General features: G+C 39.4%; 1 protein-coding gene across 2 annotated transcripts; it reads left to right on the top strand.

The window, feature by feature from the left end:
• The first annotated feature begins 1,517 nt into the window (after nt 1–1,517).
• LOC145782805 (protein transport protein Sec24A-like) lies at nt 1,518–21,885 on the top strand. 2 transcript variants are annotated; one of them, XM_082594569.1, is made up of 21 exons: nt 1,518–1,628; nt 1,728–2,264; nt 3,231–3,334; nt 4,668–5,067; nt 5,658–5,773; nt 6,095–6,204; nt 8,849–8,973; nt 11,961–12,158; nt 12,903–13,009; nt 13,518–13,659; nt 13,743–13,912; nt 14,164–14,340; nt 15,009–15,063; nt 15,279–15,437; nt 15,834–16,006; nt 16,842–16,953; nt 17,274–17,452; nt 17,630–17,767; nt 18,028–18,225; nt 18,429–18,532; nt 18,795–21,885. In XM_082594569.1, the coding sequence occupies exons 1-21, from the start codon at nt 1,532–1,534 to the stop codon at nt 18,907–18,909; spliced, it is 3,516 nt and encodes a 1,171-aa protein (XP_082450695.1). In that variant the 5' UTR covers nt 1,518–1,531; the 3' UTR covers nt 18,910–21,885. The 2 variants fall into 2 exon arrangements, with proteins under 2 accessions (XP_082450695.1, XP_082450694.1); XM_082594568.1 differs by having other exon boundaries at nt 5,655–5,773.
• The last annotated feature ends 547 nt before the right edge of the window (nt 21,886–22,432 follow it).

The raw sequence follows: 22,432 nt of genomic DNA, 5'->3' as shown, positions 1-22,432 counted from the left end.
AAAACAACGTTTCTATGAAGCAATTTGAGATCATGTCCAGAGGCAGGTCTGAGTATCAAACTAAGATCTTGGAAGCCATGTACATAAAACGTCACAATCCACTTTTGAACAGACAATTGTATGCTTGCGGCTCGTCTTTCTTGCTCTCTGTATTTTAAAATTAGTTTTTTTGCACCTTGCCTTTCTACCATATCATGTGATCTGTTTAACACCTTTTGATGCAGTTAACTTTGATTCTCGTGGAGCCTATCGTTGAGTTTGAGCTAGTCAGAAGTACTGTGCAGTTTTTGTTTTTTCCTGTTTATAGATTTAGTTAACCATTGTATTTTATTCAGATTTAGTTAAGTTGTATGTATATTATTCTTGAAGAGGACATCTTGTGATGTCGAAAACGTTCGATATTTAATTGTTGCGTAGTTTTGTGTTTTTTTGTAAATATAATAATCTTTAAATATGTTAAACTTGATAACGTTGCTCGGCTTCGTATGCCTATGGTTCAACAAGACAAACTCTCTACCGAAGCTGGATAATATTTAACAAATAAACTTGTTTGTCTAAGGTGCACTCTTTGTAGTCTTTAACAGCATGCAACTTTTTGAAACAATTGCCTGATGCAGTTCAGATGATCTTTCACACGTTTCTCAGTAAAACACACTAATTTTACGGTGTAAATTAGTGCTGCATATTATCTTTGTCGCAACCCCAAAGAAATTTCGCAGTGAAATGGTGTTTGTTAGTAAGCTACCATACGGTATAAGTCGCTGTACTGTCATGCTATTATATCAGATCAGTATGTACTGTGTGTATGATCAATATTTTCAAATTATGCCAAGTTCAACATTCAGCTAACATAACTCCTTCTTTATTTTTTTGTTTTTCATATCTTTATCCTGCATTGCGGGAAAGCGGACTTGAGCGCTATGCATCGGTGTACAGTTGTACACCTTCCGACGTACACCTGACCCACGCTGCAGCAGACGGCAATGTCTTTTTCCGGTTGTCTACTCTACTTATGACTTAAATTTGGTACCTTCTGCGCTGCAAGAACTGCAATTTTATTGCACCACACATAAAAAGCAAAGCAACAAATGCATCCAGAGTCCAGACCCTAGATAAAAGTCACTAAAAGAAGGATTTCTTCTCACTGCCTGGTTCTATCGTACAGATTATATACAAGCAGTTGGACTTGGTATTGCTACTGCAACATGACTTTGTCCCAGGCATGACATTGGACCTCAAACGGTTATGACAACCAACATTGCTAAATAGAATAAACTAAGTAGAATAGCACATCAACTGACGTGCTTGTCCAAAAGCCACTGTATACTTGTATAGTGTATATTGCCACAAAATAAACTGAAAGCTGATTCCAAATTAGATGTATTGAGAGACTCCTGTACCACCAATTCAAAACTTATAAATGTATTACGGTACATTTTTTGTTAAAAAATTGTATTTTGATCTTCAACTCTTCATTTTAAAAGTATTATGTTATGCGTCCAACAGATATACTTTAAAATACTATGTTTCAATGTCTTATCAAAATCATCATCAACAAGGATATGAACAACAATTTGGTCACAATCCTGGCCCATCTGGAGATTTGCAAAGTCATCGCAGCAGTAATGGTAAAGTTAATATTGGTTGACTTTTTATTTTTCAAACTTCTGTTTTGAAGTACTTCAGTGTCTAACTATTTATTTACGGTGCGTTATTTATTTTTGCAGGTCCTAGCATGCAGCACCCTTATGCTCCACCACCACACAATGCTGTAAGCCAACCTTTGCCTTCGAGCACTTCCATTCAAAACAGGTCTACGCCAGTAAATGGGGATGTGAATTCGCAAGTATCTTCACCGCCACTACTACCTGGACAAAAATTCAGTCAATACCATCATGTGCCACAGTTAACTCAAAACAACAATGTTCATCCTCCAATTCGAAACCTATCCAACTATCCACATTTAAATTCTCAATCTGGGATTCAAACTACTGCTGGTATATCCCAGCATCAAACTCCGCATGTTTCTAGTCAGCACTACTCTACTCCACCAGCTGCCAGTGATCAAATGACTCCCCCATCCGTTCATGCTCCGTCGCCATCAAGATCAACTTCTTCAAACATGCCTTTGCATGGGTCATCGTCAGCTGGGTATCGTAATTTTTCATCATCTTCTTCTGGAATGGTTCCTCCACCCTTACCTGGACAGCAATTGACTTCATCCACCCCTCCAGCAAGACAATCCCCAGCATCACATTTGCAGGGTTTGTGTTGCTTTCTACATTTTAACTTTGAGCATAGCACATGACATTTCAACTCAGTTGTTCTCAACAATGTTTTGTTTTGAAGATCATTAACAATAATTGTTTACTGTTTCTCGGCAGCCGATTGCTGCAATTGGCTGCCTAGAAGCATACCATTGATTGGATGGTCTTAGTATCTAACATAGAGGCTTCACCGTTATGGTTAACAAATCGCAATTACTCGTTGTTCCAGTAGTAAGTACTCAGCTTTATACTGACTGCCAGGAAGAATGCTCCTTTTTACACAATTTTGTTTACTGAGTTTAACTACGCTTGACACTTGATTTCTCAATGTGTCACTAGCTGAACACTAGTCAGTGGTTAGCATATTTAAATCACATACTGTTTGTCTGATATATACACAATGGCTTAAAAGTTTAGAGCAATCATAAGTTGTCATGATTTTCATGCATTGTATTAATTTTTGTAAAAAGACACCAACATGTAAATACCAGTACTGGACTACTGGTACACAAAAAAAAATCAACCAGGCAATTGGAATTTGTTGTCTGCTTCAGTCTGTGACTGGGTAGGCCAGTAATTGAGTTTGTGTTTCATTGGTACGATTTATGTGTCATAACCCAGGACCAAACCATAACTTTTTGCGTCAATACATTCACAGTGAAATTTCCTCTTGAAGCAAATACTGACATGATGGCTCTAATTCTGTTAAGCCCAACTATTATGTTAGTGGTTTTTTGTTTATTGACATTTCAGAAATTTTATCTTTGGTTGCTAGTTACTGTGAGAAGTTCTGAGAAAACTTCATAAAATTTATTTTTGGTAGTTTGGCATTATTTTTTTAGGGTTAAGGAATAAGGATACTGTTGTTTTTAATTTTTACAAAGCTATTTTTGTCACCCTTAACGAGGTACGGTACTATGTATGTATGACTGTATTGTGTGACATATTGATGATGTATTTTAGATTCCAGTATTTCTAGTTCTCGATCCACTCCAACACATGTATCAAATGTGGCCTCTCCTCATGATAAGGCTGTCATGCCACAGCACTCATCATTGCATCAACAGGTGGAACATTTGTTTTTATATGTTAGTTAAAATATCTACTTGCCTGGTGATTCGTTTACAGTCATTGCCTATTTTCATTTCTTCCTACCTCTTGGATTTGAGAACAATAAAAATGATTTAATTGTTTGGAATACCGTACTATTTTAAACAAATATTTCTCAAAAATTTTTCATTTTTCAATTTTTTTGTTGCACAATTTTTAATCCAGCAAAGTCTGGCGTTAGGCTAGTGCTAGTGGTTCTCAAACTTTTTTTTTTTGGCGGACCCCTAACTAAAATTTTATCTGAAATTTTAGTATATCGTGTCTCAACAGAAAAAAATGTTTTATAAGTTTCGAGCGACACACTTAGAAGAATTTGTTACACACTCATGGTAATCGGTGACATTGACAGAGTTAAGCTATCTCATGAACTATATATTGGCACACAAGATCAAAATTCAGTAGTCTATATGCTGATTTAATGTTGTGTGGTTGTTGTGGATTAATTTTTGTGGCCGTTAACAAAGAATTTTTCACTTTTTTATTTCTAATCAATAGTTAATTTGTAAGCACAGTCACAGCAAAACTTTGACTGCTTTTAATGCTGCCTAACGTTTTCATTTCTAAATTAAACATTGATCAATAATCTGCTGTCTCATAAAAATCCAGTTGAACAAATACATAACTAGGGATGGTTGAAAACAATTTTTTTAAATCGTTTTTTTACGTTTTTTATACTATTTTCAATCAATTCATGCATTTTTTCAAGGAACAGCTGTTTTCATTGATTACAACAAAGAAATGTAAAAGAAAGTGTTGAATAGTTGCTGCTGAATTACTTATTGTAAATTAGTTTATGGACCCCGGTTGAGAACTGCTGTGTTAGACAAATATATAATTTTGTTGTGGAAGCATACATACATACGTATATACTTTTTCTTTTAGAACATGTTATTGTTTAATGTCCAGTTTCAGAAGCAAACTACTAGGTTCTTAGATAAACTAAAATAAGTTCAGTTCAGAAAATGTAATTATTGTTTTGTGAGTAAAGCTTTTGCCATCAAATTTGTGTTTTGATTTCAAATAGCTATGGGCTTTTTCAGGCCATCTGTGGCTCTTGTCTTGACGTCTTGTCTCTGTGGCTCTTGTTAGTATATTTGTATACATATGGTGTTCAGTGTGAATAATGAAGGCAATTTATGTTGGATTGTTCGTCATATGTTTAAGAAAGCAAAATTGATTGCTCAGCATGAAAGCTTGCCCTATAGACTAGGTATACTGTTGCATTGAAATACTGTGCAATTCAACCGAAACTTAATTATAAGCACTTGAATTATTGTGAAATTTTTTCAGAACTTATCTCAAGTTGGAAGTTCACTTCTTCCTCCCCAACAATCCTCTACTCGACCATCGCCACAGGACCAGCAATACTCTTCCCAAAGTCAAATCTATGGGCTATCCCAACAAGAGCAACAACGTTCACCACAACCTTGTATGGCTCCCCCTCCTTTACCAGGGCAGCAATATGTTCCCCAAACTCAGCAGTTTCGACCTCCTCCTCTCTCAGGGCAAGCTCCTGGCATTGAGGCTCATTCATCCCATCCTCCTCTTCCTGGTCAGTCTCCTTCATCCCATCCTCCACTTCCTGGACAGTCTTATAATCTCAGAACACCACAACAACCGCCACCAACTGTTGGACCTACTACTTTGAGTGGAACAACTTCCCAACCTCGTGCAATGCCGCCATTGCCAGGTGTGTAATTGCCTGCCTAGTCAGGTGGTTTGTTAATATTAGTTTCATGCAGTTTGCATTGTGTCCTTGAAAATGATAAACCATTTTGCATTGAATTACAGTGCTACAACCAGACATGGGCAATGGGCATGATTTGGTCATGATCACTTTAAAATTTTATTTTATAATTTTATGACCAACATTGATCAAACACAGCATTTTTTTCAAGTATTGAAAAAGTGATCTTGGTCTTGAAGATAACATTGTTTTGGTGATTTGATCATGATCTTCAAAAATGGTGGTCTTGCCCATCTCTGGTTACCACCACAGACGTGTGATGATCTGTACTTCCTTTGTGTATGTTATAACAATAGTTTTGCTGTCTTTTGTCTTTTCCAGTAGGCTTCAATTTTTCAATTGGAGATGTGATTTCACATCCTAGTGGTGATGAATTTCCAACAAAAAAGTACCATGACTGGTAGCAACCTTTAAGGGTGCTATATTCTATAATCCATCATGTTTGCTACATCTGTGTGTATATTATTTTGGAACTGTGGTATGTATTTTGGTATATGTGGAACCTTTAAAACGTATCAATCTTTTAAAAGCAGGTCAAACTCCAACCATGGCCAGCCAACCAGCGCCACCCAACTCCATGCAAGCCCTCAGCAACAACATGACTGGGATGAAAGTCAACGATGCTAACCGGCCTATCAATCTCATGCAGGTAAGGCTTGATGTGAATCGTTGATATATGTTGTATTTAGGTTGACTTGTATTGCCGATAATAGCTTTTTTGGATAGACTCTAAATTACTAATATCAATGAGAAAGTCTATGTATGGCTCCAGCAATTTGACTGGGAGTGCTGCACGCTCTCCAATAATGAATGCAGTGTGCAGACTGACTGTAACTCTGGGCTAAAACTACTTGATATCTTGCTCATTCTATGTGAAAAAGAAACTTCTGATGCATAAAACTTTCACACGATGATTACACTACTTTTGAACGCCCTAATTTTCTTCAGCTTTAATGATGCTCTGTTGTAGGAACAAAGAATATTACCACGACATAAACCGGTGGAAAATCCTTTACGATTTGAAACTACGTGTGACAGAGGGATTCTTGTTCCTCCAAACAGAAAAAACTGTCAACCCGAGTACGTTGTTTGTTGCAACGTTTGGTGATTGTTTATTGTGGATTTGATATGCTTTTCTTCGATAACTATTTTCAATTTTCATATAATTATGTTCATTGTTCGTGTCATGTCAGTTTTTGCTGAAATATCAGCAAGACTAGTTTCGTGAAAACTTCCATTAAATCACATTTCCTATTTTTCGTACTGTATAAAGGTGAACATTTTACTTCATACTACTATTATATCATCATAATTTATTTATCCCATCTATATAATGGATGAAACTTGGCGTTTAATCTCGCCAGCAAGAGTGCACCAGTTTTCACAGCTCCTTTTGCCATGCTCCCGGTTGTTGGGGTAGATTTTGCTCAGTTTTTGTACAGGGTCCCGCAGCTGAATTGAGACTTACAGGTATTCTAGAAGATAGTATTGTAATATTTAGGCAAACTTCTTTAAACATGGCAGAAACCAGAATTAACGAAATGGATAACCATATGCGATTTGAGATGTGCTGCATTGTGCTGGGAACTCTCCTTCGGATATTATTATGAGCACTGGCATTGGCAACTCAAAGATGACAGTTTATTGAGTTGTGGTTTGATGCTGTGGGGAAAGTTGAAAAAACCTCTAGAAAGGATCAAAGCGAACAAAAACTTTTCTGGCAGGGCTGAAAAGGTCAATAAAAGCAGACCCAACACAGTCGATAACAAAACTGGCCAAAATACGCCATTTCAGTCACAGAACAATCAGTAAAGCGGTCAATGAAGACCTTGGGATGAAGTCTTATGTGAAAACACATCGCAACCTCCTCACTGCCCGCTCAAGATCAATCAGGGTTAAAAGATGGCCAAAGCTTCTCAAATCTCAAGAACAAAAGAGGATATGTTCGCATTTTTGTCAATGAGAAAAACTTCATTGTGGATGAGGTTGCAAATCGTCAGAACACGCCAGTTATTGCATGTGACCCTTCAGAAGTTCCTCGTCTGATGCAAAGCAAAAATTCTGCTTTTCTGATGATTTATGCAACATGGCAAGGTGCCTCCTCATTTCATCAAAGCTGGACTTAGAATCAACACAACAGAGTATCTGAAGAAGATTCTGAATGATATTTTGCTGCCCTAGATTTATAGAAACTACGATGCTACCAAAGTCATGCTTGTTCAAGACTCTGCGAAACGGAATGGCCCGTTTCGGTGTGTCCGATTCGGTGAGTCCGATCCCTTAACGGGGGATTTTTTCAATTTTTTTTTAAATTATTGGGTACCGTAGCCTAATTATCATTGCCGTTTTAGGGTTAGGAGTTACAGGTCAGGAACTCACCGAATCGGACTCACCGAATAGTAGCAGACCCCTGCGAAAAGTAAAAGTCCCAATTTAGCAGCGGGACTCGATACAATAATGTCTTTCACTAATTCTAGGCATCTCTTCTTTGGTCCCTGGCTGCTTTTCTCCTGGGCAGCTGCTTTTTTCCATACTGGAGCGTTGTTATTATTATTTATTTGTATCAGACAAGAATATCTACATTCGAATTTACAAACCACAAAAAATACACGAAAATAAATGGTATACAGTTACACATAAACAGCAGCGGCGTAAAAGTAGCCAGAAGACAATTTATTAGTCATTCATTCTACATGACCACACGAAATAGTAAAAAATGTATCCATGGTCGACGGTCGTCTGTCTTTTGGTTGTGTCAACCTACCATCTGACTTTCAAGAAGACTGGTGTTTCAATTTTTCCGGTTCTGCTTCAACAATTTCTCAATTTCTTTCACTAAGGTTTCTCGGTGCAGTGCGCCTATTAAACAAAAAAGATATTCATGTTGTTTTTTTATAATGTTATCCGCCTAAGTTAATGTGATTTTTAAAAGAGTCTTGTCTTTAGATAGTTTTTCTGCCTCTGTTAATGTAATCTCTGAAAAAGTCCCCATGTCTGCAAAGCTCCGGGGCTCTGGCTCCAAAGTTTTGCACTATCAGTTGATGCTATGCACTTAAGTTGCAAGAATTTCTAAAAAAGTCTTTTCCCTCTCAGAGACTTCGCCTCCACTCTCAACCTTTAAATTTTTTTCAGTTACAATTAGGCTACTTGTTTCAGGCACCTTTGAGTATTTTCCAATTTGAGAACAGAAATCCTCATCTTGCAACACTGATTTGGTCTGCACGGTATTTATAGGTGCCACATCACAGCTACTGATGTTATGGCGTGACAAAGCGTTTGTGTTTTTATTGTTATCGGGTTAAATCACCTTGAAAAAATTCACCCTGGCTATGTTCATGCAAAGAATGGCACCAGGGAGGTATACTGGTATATTTATCAAAGTGATTTTATTCCGAGGAGATATTACTAGGGTGGATTTTTCTGGGGGGATATTTTCCAGGAGAAGTATTTACTTACGTTCCTTTCTGCTCCATTCTGAAATGATATTGCAATAGTAACTCTTCGTGCGTTATCTCGCAAGAAAGTCCAAGAAGCAAAACACATCAACTGTAAAAGCTTATTCTGGTGGAAGGGGGCACGTTTAAGCGGGCAGTAGGTCCAAATAAGATGGAAAAATTATATATAGAACATATTTTCATGCAGGAGTGCTCAGTGAAAAACGGTTCGATTAAGCATGTTTGACTTGTAGTTGGCTCAAACCAATAATGAATTATTGTTTGTTTAGAGTGCTTCGTTGCACGTTGAAAGCGCTGCCACACACACAAGGCCTTCTCAACAAGGTGAAGCTACCTTTGGGCTTGGTCATTCATCCTTTCAAAGACTTAAGCTCCTTACCAGTTATATCGACAGGTAAGACAAGCAGATTTGCTATCACAAACCTGCGTTTGAAAATACTACGTTGCACTTACATCTTTTAAAAAAATTGCTATATAAAAACAGGAAAGGGTCTGCTACTATTCGGCGAGTCCGATTCGGCGAGTCCGATTCGGCTAATCCGATTCGGCGAGTTCCCTATTCGGCGAGAGCCTTTTTCGGCGAGTGCCCTATTCGGCGAGTTTTTGAAATTTTATTTTTGAAAGGGAATTATCGGGTACCGTAGCCTAATTATAATTGTCATTTGCTAATAACGGCAATTACAATTAACGGCAATAATAATTACAATTGCTAATAAACGTTGAAATCGTGCAGAAAGGAATAAAAATAAAATGTTTGAACTATTAAATTAAAATTCGTTATGTCAGTTCAGTTGAGTTGTTTTTATTTCTGACCATCATATGAAAAACAATACACGTCAACATAGCAAAGGTAGAAGCGACAAAACGCGAACGTTAAAACGTGCTTAAATTCGTCATGTCAGTTCAGTTGTTTTTATTTTTGATCATGATATCAAAAACAATTCACATCAACATAGCAAAGGTGTAGAAAAAGGTAGAAGCGACAAAACGCGAACGTTAAAACGTGTTCGTGACCGAAGTAAGTTATTGAGTTGAAAGAAATTTGGCACGGTCGCAACACCTTCAGAAAAATTTAAGAAATGAAGGGAAAATGAAAAAAAGAAAATGTTACAAAAAAAAATCATGTTTAATCTCTATAAGTTAGTACTTTTGAATAGTTAAAATGATTAGTTTGGATCAACAAATGTGTGGCCTACAGCTTGGATTGAAAGGAAATTATCGGAAACCGTAGCCTAGTTGTCCCGACCAGCAGAAATTGCCGTTTTTACATCGTTTTAACGTCGCTAAACGTTGAAATCGTGTAAAAAAGAGAACTTTGCTGACTAGGATACGTTGAAACTGGGAAACATTCACAGAAGCCTTTCGATTTGTTCCAAGAACCCATTTAGCCTAACAGTTCATTTGTGCATTGATTCAACGTCTGAATACATTATCTTCAAAATGCATAATCTTAAAAATGCAACGTATCGAAGCACTTCTGTGAATGTTTCTCAGTTTCAACGCAGGCCTTAAAACTCGTGTTTTTTTCCGGCAGCCATCGTGGCCTACCGAGAGCTCCTTCTCGGCGGCCAAATCTGCGTGCTTGGAGGCCAAAATACAATAACGATAGCACAAGTAAATAGCGTTAAACTTGCAACAATGTTAAAATGATCACTTAGCGTTGTTGAAGTCTGGGCGACGTCCTGCAATAGAATCGTTGTACCACGCATTAAATGCTTTATCAGGATTGTAATCCGGTATTTGCGGGACCATCTAACGACCCTCGTCGTCGTCGTCTGAGCTTCTGGGGCCGAGGGTCTATCCTTTTACCACCCCAGATTCACGATGTTCCCGGACTACACTGGAAGGCTGCTAGAGAGCAGCCAGTCTTTAGTTTCATCATCCATGACGCGCAGACCTTCCACTCCGTTAGGTGGCTTGAAGATGGTACAGTCATTGATGATGTGGTCTGCGGTCTGTTCCTCGGCACCACATTCACAGGAGGAGGAAGAAGCCATTCCCCATTGGTGCATGGTTGAGCGGAAAAGGCCGACGCCCGTACGGAGACCCCAAATTGTTTTAACTGCTCGCAGCTCAGTAAATTGTTTCAACTGCATACCGCCTTTCATAAAACCTGACCATTTATTCCGTTATGATGTCACCATTGAGGGTGGAAGTCACTAACCCACAGCGTTCTCAACTATGAAGACACGTGTTTTACCCACGGATGTCAACTAACCTAGTTCTCTGTTTTAACAACGATTCAATATCCGACAACATTGAATCGATATAAAAACGACAATATTGCCAGCCGATGTAAATTAGCACTTCGGATTAACACTTCGTTAAAATAAACATCGGAAATTGCAAACAGGACTTACAGCGCTGGTGATCGCAGCTGGATATATTCAATACAACAGTGGCGACTATGATGCGCTGACCTAATTCTGCGTCACTTTTTGATACTACATATTTTCGACATTTAATCCACGATCATTCTATTGCGAAATTTAATAATTGGCTAGAAGAAACCGGCGGCCAAACGTGGCCGACGGAGGAGGTAGCACAGGCGGTCATTCAAGCACTACTTAGCGGCTATTGCCGTGATGGCCGCCGGCTGCTTTAAGGCTTGCAACGTATCCTAGTCATCAAAGTTCTTTTTTCTACACGATTTCAACGTTTAGCGACGTTAAAACGATAGGCCACACATTTGGTTAGTCTTTTCATTCTGTTACTACAATGTAAAAATGAACTGTTAGGCTAACTGGGTTCTTGGAACAAATTTTTGCTGGTAGGGATAACTAGGCTACGGTACCCGATAATTTCCTTTCAATCCAAGCTGTAGGCCACACGTTTGATTTTTCTGAAGGTGTTGCGACCGTGCCAAATTTCTTTCAATTCAATAACTTACTTCGGTCACAAACACGTTTTAACGTTCGCGTTTTGTCGCTTCTACCTTAAAAACAACTGAACGGACATGACGAATTCAAGCACGTTCAGCGACGTTAAAATGATGTGAAAACAGTTAGGCTGCGGTACCCGATAATTCCCTTTCAAAAATAAAATTTCAAAAACTCGCCGAATAGGGCACTCGCCGAATCGGACTAGCCGAATCGGATTAGCCGAATCGGACTCGCCGAAACGGGCCATTCCGAAAAAAAAAACAGAAGTAGGCTACAGTTAAACTGTGCAATGTGCATGTCGTTAATACGTTGTTTTTTTCTCAACTTTTCACACTTTTCATCGATTACATTGATTACATTTTTATGTCTGAGAGTGGCTGCTTGACTTTGAAAGGTCTTCTTCAACTTAAACGTTTTTTTTTTTTCTTGCAAGTATGTTTTGTTTATTGAGGCCTATGCCTCTTTGCAGGGAAAAATAAACTCTTTTGTTTGGTCTCAGGTACAATTGTGAGGTGCAAACGGTGTCGGACTTATATCAACCCGTTTGTAAGCTTCGTTGATGAGCGACGATGGAGATGCAATATGTGTTTTGTTGTCAATGAAACTCCTGAAGAATTCCTTCACCATCCTATTTCGAAAACATACGGCCAGCCCCATACGCGGCCAGAGTGTACAAACTCCACCATTGAGTTTATTGGTAAATCGTAAAACTTGTTACTTGTTTTGGTAACGATTCAAGTGAACTGCATTATTGACCATCTTCTTGGAAAAATCAATGACTCGTGGCCTGAAAAGTTTAAACGTGTTTTCAGTTGTTTTGTTTTTTTTTCTTCAGTTTAGCGGATGAAGTCATTCGTCCTTGCATGCTTCTGTAGTTCACTTTCTACCATATCTTTCTTTGTGTGCGAAAGTTTAAACAGGTTTACATCTAACCATCTAAATATTTACTGCTGATAACGTATGAAATTGTTCAAGCAAGGCTTTCTCACCACCTATCACTGGCATGCCACAATACGAGTCCCTTTCTTTCAAAACGCAACAATGCAACATACTATAGCCGAAGCTTTTAGCGGTTAATATTCTTTCATTATTTTGTGTGACCCAAAAAAACTTTGAAATTCGAAATGTTCTTGGCAGCTTTATATTTAAACAAATAAACAAATAATTTGTTAAAGTGGAAGTTTTTTTAATCTATAATGCTTGAATATGTAGTTGTCTTGCCTGCTCTGCTGCTATTGCGGTTATTGGCCATGGCTTGTTGCTTCAAGTCACAACCAATCCGAATCATATCACAGCTTTCGCATTGACACAACGGTTTTACAAAATATTCGTCGTTCATTGACCTAGAACAAAGGTTCTCAGCCTTTCACTTTCGTTTACTTTTTGTCGACTGTCTAAAGATAAGTTTACTCCCTTACTTAGCTTTGCAATGTGGTTGCAGCGCCCCAGGAATACATGCTGCGTCCTCCTCAGCCGGCTGTGTATCTTTTCTTGATGGATGTCTCACACTCGGCGATTGAAACTGGTTACCTGCAGATAGTCTGCGATGTGAGTAAAGTCGTTCAGAACAAGAACGTTGTAAACTTCGATGTAAAATTAGTTGTCTCGGTGGTCATTTTGATTAATCAAACTTGTTTCCAACATTTTTCGACATGGGTTTGCTGTGAACTGACAATTATAGCATCACCTTGGGCTTCGAATTGTTTATTTTGCACCAGAACATCAATCTCATTACTTAGCCCGGCAGGAAAAAATTAATTACTCTTTAAAATCCGATTGCATTGATAGTATTGACACTTCCATTTTGTGACAATGAGTCTTTTTGCTTTGAAACTAATTGTAGTCAGTTGAGCAAATAGACTGATAAAATGAAAACATGGGATGGAGAACAGGAGTCAAGACAATCGCTGCAAGGAAAGCAACGGCCACCCCAACTGGTTGAAGCAAAACCGAAATTGGATGATGATCCGCTGCTCAAGAACGAAGCATCACAATTTTTCATCTGTGTGTGTTGCATAATAACTTCACGTGTTGATGTGATCTTTTTGCTGTTCAGGCTTTGCTAGAGCATATAGATCGCCTGCCGGGAGATGCAAGGACCAGGATCGGTTTCTTAACTTACAACCAGACCGTCCATTTCTACAGATTGAATGAAGGACTGGCTCAGCCTCAGATGATCGTTGTCTCGGATATTGATGGTAACCACTTCCCGTACTTTGTTGGAGTTTTTGTATTTATTTTAAATTAAGTGAAGTATTGCAACACGATTCTCCTCTTCCAGATGTATTTGTTCCAACTCCGGAAAACCTGCTGGTCAATCTTCGCGAGAGCAAGGATCTTGTGGGTGATCTTCTTCATCAACTTCCCACCATTCATACTCTGGAGGTAGAAGGAGAGGCTGATACATACTCCGCTTTGGGAGCTGCACTGGAAGTCGCAAGAAAGCTGATGGTGACGATTTTACTTCAATTAGATAATGTTTTTTTTTTTTTTTTTGTTGAATAATTGTTTTATTAAATTTATAGCCGTTACTTGTATCGCCTGAGCCTTCAGTTCCGTTTTTGGTGTTTTCTTTGTCGAATTAAAAAGTGAGTGGTGCATGTGTCGTCTTGCACCTTCAGGAGAAAGGCTTCTACGTAACATTATGTTAATACGAGATGCTTGATGGACAATGTCGTAAGATTTGTGAACATTATTTGCAGTCGTCATTCGGTGGCAGGGTCACTGTGTTCCAACAGTCCCGGCCATCGATCGGTCCAGGCAAGGTGGAGCCCAGGGAGGACCCAAGCAGTACTCGTGGCGGGGACGCGAGCACTGCATCCCTTAATCCAGCCACGGACTTTTACAAGAAGATGGCGCTAGATTGCTCAGGAGATCAGGTATTGCAAAGTTTTGAAAGAATCATTTAAAATAAAAGGTTCGTTTTCTTGCCGCCCACACATATCGCCTTTTACTCAAAAACTCGATCGTTTGCTTCCATTATTATACGAAAGTTACGACTGAAGGAGAAGTTAGATTTCAAAGGTCAAACCCTGTGAATTCCAATCTCAATGTTTCGGATCGAAATAGGAATTGATCTTTTATTGCATCGAGTCTTTGGAATGAATGTAAACAGTACAACTGTGAGCAATAACTTCAAGCTGGGTATCTTGACAAAGTCTCGAAGATGACGTATAAACGAACAAAAGTTTATTGTAGCTATCATCCCGTCTTAGGTTTGGTCAAAAGTCAAAGGTTATTTGAGTCAAAGTTGTCTTTTTCTAGGACAAAAGTTTTCAGACTGGCCCAGTGGGCCTGCATTTTACACTGGAAACAATAGCAATTTAGAAATTTTACATTGCGTGTTGGAGAACTAATCGGCCTTATACCAACAAGTGGCATGAGCGTTTGATGATGTTCAATTATACGGATTCCATTATCTTCTAACCTTAATGCAAAAGAATTTATTTTCACACGAGTCAGTTCAATCATAAATAGCTAAAAATCGAGAATCTAATCTTCTAACTTTATCATTTTGAGGTCCTCATAAAACTTGTTTTTTTTTCAGATGGCAATTGATTTTTTCTTTCTCAACTCTCACTACATCGATATTGCGACTTTATGTAAGTTTCCACTTTTGATATTCCTGTTTGATTTCATCCATCGTCTGTTGTTTCTGGAAGATTTAAAATTGAGCCAGAAGTTGCAAGAAAAGTTAAATCCTTTCCCTTGTCACCATTTCGTTTCACAACTCTGTTTGTCTCAAGCCAACGCGTGGTCTCACAACAATCTATCCAATCTTTTCACCGTTTTTTCTAAACTGTTTCTTGTCTTTCAGCCTGCGCCTCCCGGTACTCGGCCGGTGACATGCACTACTACCCGGCCCTACACACAGTACATCACCCCGCAGAAGCTGAGAGGTTGGGACACGATCTCGAACGCTATTTGACCAGGAAGATAGGATTTGAATCAGTCATGAGAATCCGCTGCACGAAAGGTGATAGATTATATCCATCTGGCTAGACCACCGTCATCTATAAATATCGCCCTCGGAAACGTTGTTATTTTGATCTCGAACGGGCAGGTGCGCTCCTGTTGGTGCATTACATGCCCGGTAGCGACATAATTGACAGCAGTGGCCTATCAATCAAGCACTGAATTGATTTTAAGAAATGTCATGATTGTTCTGGTGGTTGTGCAGCACTCACACATTGTATGTCTGAGCTACACGTGTATTAATGATCTATTGAGCATGTTATCGTTGAAATGAGGCCTTATTTTACCAATGCGGTATGTATGTCGGAGTTTTCAATAAAAGTCTAGTTCTTGCGTACGGACCCAACCCACTTTGAACATATCAATGCACTTTAATTGACCCTTTACATCTGTCCAGGTCTGGGCGTGCACACGTTTCATGGCAACTTCTTCGTTCGCTCGACCGACCTTCTCTCGCTGGCAAACGTTAGTCCTGACAGCGGCTATGCGGTCAACCTGGCCATCGAGGATTCGTTGACAGAGCTATCGGCCGCCTGCTTCCAAGCTGCTCTGCTATATACCACCAGCAAGGTACAGAAAGTGCATCACTCATTTTTAATCAATCTTTTGAGCTGCTGAGCAAATGACTTTCCTTCAAGATCGCTCCCATACAAATGATGACCAATGTAAGGACGAGCATTTTAAAATATCGACACTTTGCGCAGTATTTATGCTGCACGTCCGTGCACATGCTGAATGCTGATCACCATTGTAAGCGAACATGGCAGCAACTTTGCTCTGTCAAATTTTATAAAATAAAATTAGCAGCTGTATTTTGAAGGGGGAAATTTTAAGTAACGGTTTGTTTTTCCTGTGCATGTTCTTTTTATGATTACTTTTAAATCTCTTAAACTGGTTGGATCCTGCGTAGTTGGCTAGCGCTTGCTTACAAACAAACAGTACCGGTATTTGTCTTGTTTGAGAAAAAACGCTAGATCGCTTAATTCGACTTTTCGCATCACTCGACGGCTTTTCCCATTGTGACTATCAATGTCAGGGTCGACCAGTTGTCTGCAGTGACTTCTGAGTCTATCACTGCACATATTCACAACAGATCAACTTTTCAGTGTTACTTTATTTTTTTTAAATTAAACGACTCGGTCCAGCTATCCTCTTCCTCTTCTTTTTTTCTTGTTTTACGTCTCATTTTCCGGAGTCGGAGTAGGATAGGGTCTGACTAGGCACATACTCAGTCTCCACTCATCACGGCTAGTGTTGGTCATCTGCCACTGCTTCCTGTCATCATTTATTTTATCAACCCATTTCTTCCTGGGACGTCCTAAACTAACTATCGAATAGGCAACTATTCTAAATCGTACATCTTTAAGCCAGCTGCATTAACCCCAATTTGTCCCCCACAACGCAGGGAGAGCGCCGCATCCGGGTGCATACGATGTGCATCCCTGTCGTCAAGACTCCTGCTGAGGTTCTTAATTCTGTCGACTGCGTCGCAGTGGTTGCGTTGCTATCCAAGATGGGTAAGTGGAGATTCTGTCGTCTTGTCGAACGAGCCCAAAAATGGTGGCACAATATTTGGAATCATTTAAGAAAAACAAGTTTCACCAACGTTGCTAACAGACCTTTAAGCTGTAGATTGATTGAACTAATTCATGTGGAAATAAATTTATTTGTGTTACAAAGAATATCAACTGTTGTAAGTTGATTTAAAGAACAGGTTTTGAATTGTTGTGCAGTGGAACCAACACACGAGTGGAGTTAAATGGTCGTGCAGTTACAGTGCAAATGACAACGTTTTGCATTTAATATCCACAATCCTGTTGTTACGTCTATATAACAGGTGTAGACCGGTCGGTAACCGCTTCCCTGTCCGACGCAAGAGATGCTTTGGTAAACGCTGTCATTGACCCCCTAAAGGCATACAAGGAGACTTTACCTCAAGGGATGACAACGGGGGGTGTCTATGTGCCCCCTTGTTTACGTTTATTTCCACTTTATATTCACAGCTTGTTAAAACATGTAAGTTTTGCGTTGATTTTTGGAATAAAATGATTGGACAAGACTATATTGTTGTGGGAAGTTAACCTCGTCTGTGCTTCCTGGTGAAAATAACGAACTCTTGTCGCAAATGTAATTGTAAGGCTTTCATTTCATTATCCCACTGTTTTTCAAAAGACCTAACGACGACATTTGCAGCCTGCCTTTCGGAGCGCAGTCCCGACGAAACTGGACGACCGCGTCTTTTCGATGATCAACTTCAAAATGCAACCAGCAGCGTATCTCCTCCACGACATCCATCCCGATCTTTACAGAGTGGACGATCTTTCTGCGGAGGTCATTATCGTTTTCTGATATTAACACTTACACCTTACACTTAAACAACTACAGGACGATCTTTTACGTTTAACTTTGATTGATTGATTGATTTATTTCGTTGTAGGTAAATATAGTACAATAAATTTGGAAGATTATTGCTGCATGATGAACAAAGTGATCGGGTTGTGCTTGTCAGTTTGAGGTTTTACTTCAGTTTAGTCAATGGTTGCAATATATACAACAATGGAAACTATTTTGAAACATCGTTTATGTTCCAGGGAGGGATTATTACGTCAAACCGGGAAGTCCCACAGCCTTCTATTCTTCCTTTATCCGCTGAATCTCTCTCACTCTCTGGGACATTCCTCTTGGATTGCGGATGGAGGATGTACTTGCTGGTGGGAAGGAGCACCAACCAAGGCTTTATCAAAGACGTGCTTGGATATCCACAGTTCAGCAGCATTGAAGACCCGATGGTGAGGTTTTCTATTCCGTATTCGTTGTGCTGTGAATATGAAAATTTTACCCTTCAAACGAATAGAAATTAATTGTTTTAATCTACTTTTACATTGGTGCAGAGTTTGTGCAGAGTTTTTCAAAGATCACTAACCATCTAGTTTGCAAGTGGCTACAAGTCGAGTTTACTTTCTGTTATGTTACATAACCCTCACTCTTTCAGTATTCGATACCTGAAAGAGAAAACCCAGCTTCAGAATTGTTCCATAGCTTTTTGGAATGGCTCCAGGACATCCGACCTCACCACGCATCATTGAGAGTGATAAGGTGCGATGCTCGATATCTCTTGTTGTCCGCTTTACAGAGATGCACATTCAGCATATTGTATTTCGCGTTAATATGACCATTTGACGTTTTACATTTACGGCACATCAAGAGGCAAATACGTGACATATAAATTAATTGATAGACTGATGTAATGGTTATTCTCTGACTGTAAAAGCTTGCGAAGCGGTCCTGGTTCGTATTTAACTGTTCTCCCAAACGAAGTGTTTTCGATTCTGTTTAATCCTCGAGTCTTTTCATCCAGGGACGATGCGCGGGAGAGGCACATTTTCCTCTCGCATCTCCGCCAGGATCGAACTGAATCTTCCATGTCCTTGCAAGAATTTCTCCTCCACCTTCAAACGAACATAAACAAATGAATCACAAAGTTGCGTGTTCTTGAAAGGACAATTTGTTGTTTCCTGGATGAGGAACTTCAGTCTGGTTGCGATAATACGATGTTTAAAAATTTTCTTTAGATGAAATTACGTGCAAAATGAGAGAAGTTTGTTTTAAAGTCCATGGATAAGCTTAAGCGATATATACCACATTTTTCAATTTTAAATTTGTCAGGGCGAGACGGGTTTATCGAAATTAGTAACGAATCCAAGTATTTGTTGAAATTGTGACATGTCCAAACAAGGAAAGCTATCCTCTAAAATTCAACAAATCCAAATGAACAAATGTGCATAGCTTGCTTTGCTACATCCAGGCTTGCTTATAAAGAGCCGCATGCGTCCAAAGTAGTTTTTGGAAACAATCGTTTCAGAGTGTTGAAGCAAATTTAAGCAATCAGGCAAGTCATAGGGTTGGAGTTGCTGTCTGCGCTTTGCCAGTACTTCGTCAATTATTTTTTAGCTGATGTTGAGTTGCTATGTAGGAAACTGAGTAAAAGTAACGAATAGTTCAAGCAAAGCATTTAACAGACGAAGCAATGTTTTGCTACTTCACAGCAACTCAAGAGCTCAGCTGATTAAAAGTACAATTTTGGACATAAAGTTTTAACGCTTTGGCGAAAATGTTGTCAGCTGTATGGATGCGTTTGGCCAAGGATGTGTGACGAAGTGGTATGCTCTGCGTTTGTATTATAAGTCTGCGTTTCGGGCGCACGATGACGTGTATTTGCATATTCACTTCTGTAGACTTTCTAATGTTGTACCCCTTGAGCGAACTAATTGTACTCCTCCAATCTTCGTTATTTCCAAAATATCTATGTAACAACGCACATTAACTCTGTTTCATTGTTTCGACTCGATCCCCAGGCTCTCTTCCCCAATTAAAATTGTGACTAAGAGTTCACGCATTGTCCTTGTCCATCCGACATTAAGTTTCTTTTAAGAATTAGAACATCAGCGCCTAAGAAGTGGCGAGCCGAGAATATGCGGACAACATGAATCCAGTGGACGAGCTTTCTGACGATGCGCGTCCACGCAATATGGAGAAAGTTGAAACGTACGTTTGTTGTTATCCGCTATAATTTATGATTTTCTATTCTAACTGTACGCTTGTGTAGTTTTCCGTTGTGCTTTTACGGCATCTAACGGCGTTGGCTTGTAATTATCGCCTGCATTCGAAATTCTCACCTGATAGGAAGAACGTAGATCAATTACACTTAGCATTGTGGCCTCGTTGTCAATATTTTGTTTACTCATCGCAGATATGCGCTAATAGCAATGGACACAGCGCTGTACAAAACCACATTATTATTGTTGCTACTTTTGACAACAACGATATTACTTCAACCAGGTGATAGTTTCAAGTCCGTATGCTGTAGCTCGCTAGCAGTTTTAAGAAGTTTATCTTAAACTGACGGGCCACCTCACAGACCTCGCTCTTCACAACGGCGTGGCTATCTTGAGCAATTGCTTTCAATCTTTGACTTCGTTAAATCGAAAATGTTTTGGTTCACCGAAATCATAGTCTAGTGTTTTAAAACGTTTGATTGAAACCCAATGCTGCTGTGTAACAAGCTTAGTTATTATATAACCCAAGCTTTGCAAAATAAATTTACTTTGCAGTCGTTGCGTTCTGTCCTTTGTCTCTAAATTGTATTCGCATGCACCTTCACCGTGTTGTTAATCAGTTTTGTCTGTCCCACCATGCATGACAATGCAATTGTCAAACAATTCTCTTCGAGCGTCATCAAGCGGTAAGTTGTTGTCGGAGCAAATAGCGTGTCAGCAAGTACGAAAACTTAGCAAGTGTCACTTCTCGACATGCAACGTTGTTTGTGGCAGAGATATCGATGCTAGCTAGGATTTATTACTTGCTGACTACAACCTACTGAGCTGGTTGGCAACCTTTGTACTGAGCTATACTTTGAAATGATCAAACATTCATTCATCGATCATTTGCTATGACTGCTTCGTGAACGTATCAAACCAGACCACCTCGCATACAGTAGTTGGGTTGGGAAGGTCGCACTTGTAGCATATCGTCCCATCATAAGCACCGCCCTAGGTTGTGGCCTGGTATATTGCTAATTTGCTTGCATCGGTCGATGCGTCAAATTGCGTTGTTCTAACGTCGCATGAAACGAATATTGTCGTTTATAGCTCATAGTTGCGTATAATACACTCCATGTTCATAACAGACACATTTGAGCAAGACCAGCATTGGGAAACTGTTGAAATTGTGCAATGCTTGTGATGTAGAATGTGATCAATTGCAAATTACGTGCCAGTGCTGACCCTCGTTTCGTGGTCGGCACAAGGCGCGATCGACATCACACGAGTTTCTCAAGTTTTCTTCCTTGTTTCATGCGTCTATTCGTTGCAATAGGCACAATAGAAGGGTCACTCTAGAAATTGCGTTTTTTAACAAGCTAAAAATCTACACTAATTGTTTTCTTGGCCTTGAAGAAGGTTCTTGCACTGACTGTATATTTCAACATAACGATTTACTTGGCGTGATTTAATTTTTAATATTGTCGAGTAATTCAAACTGGAAAACAATGAGGCTAAGTTCTGCTTATTTCGGCTTTAATTGAGATAGTTGGCATTTTATTAATTCTCTGTGTAATGCATAAAGTGGCCGTTTGTGTACTGGACCCACACATAGAGAAAACCGCTGAAGGTTTTTCATCGTCATTTTGATGTTAATGGTCGTTAATGCGATGCTTTGTAAATATTGTGTAGGCGGTTTTGGAGGGCTCCCTGTCACGAGTTTACTGAAGAATGTTGTATTTTGTCAATTATACCTTCATCGCTTAATCCGATGTTTTGCGTCGCTTAATGTCGGCAGATTATTAAACGGATGTGAGACATCGGATTTTAATGTTGTTACTCGCCAATACATCTTCTAATCGATTGCAAGCGCATCATATGAACTTTATTAGGGTAATAAAGCAATTCCTGTTGAAATGAGCCTCTTATTTTGAACCGAACAACCTTGACGCAGGCAAAGGTTCAAACCTGAATCAGTCGCCAGAATTGAGATATGGCTCCATCTTGCTATGGATGTTGCCTTCAGCTCCCGCATCGCTGGTCGGATGTTGATTTTGCATGTAGGTGTAGGTATTGCATGAAAACAAGAAACGTCGACTGTACGCGCGCGTATTCTTTGGATACAGTACGGCTTTCTTATGTTTTGGCTTGGGTCCCGAGGATTTCATTAGTGGTGACACGACTTCATGCCGCGGTCCGAATGATGCAAACACAAACGACCCCATCGCTGTGCCGCAATCTTAATGAACACGTCTTCAAAAAAACCTTACTAATCAGAAACGTCTGGCAAACTCAAAGTGTAAGTCTGACTTCCCCACCCCCCAGTCTCGTTGCTCCAACAACAACGCAGGAGGTCAGTTGCAACTCTTTTGTTGATGAAGAAGACCGATTAAGTTCGGACGCGCTGTCAAAGCAGCATTTTTTAATTACAATATAACTCTCTGTATGGAGACAATGT

This window comes from Aplidium turbinatum, chromosome 14 (assembly GCF_918807975.1).
Source record: "Aplidium turbinatum chromosome 14, kaAplTurb1.1, whole genome shotgun sequence".
NCBI classification, from domain to species: Eukaryota; Metazoa; Chordata; class Ascidiacea; order Aplousobranchia; family Polyclinidae; genus Aplidium; species Aplidium turbinatum.
The sequence above is the reverse complement of the archived record's forward strand: the minus strand, read 5'-3'. Positions and strand labels throughout refer to the sequence as shown.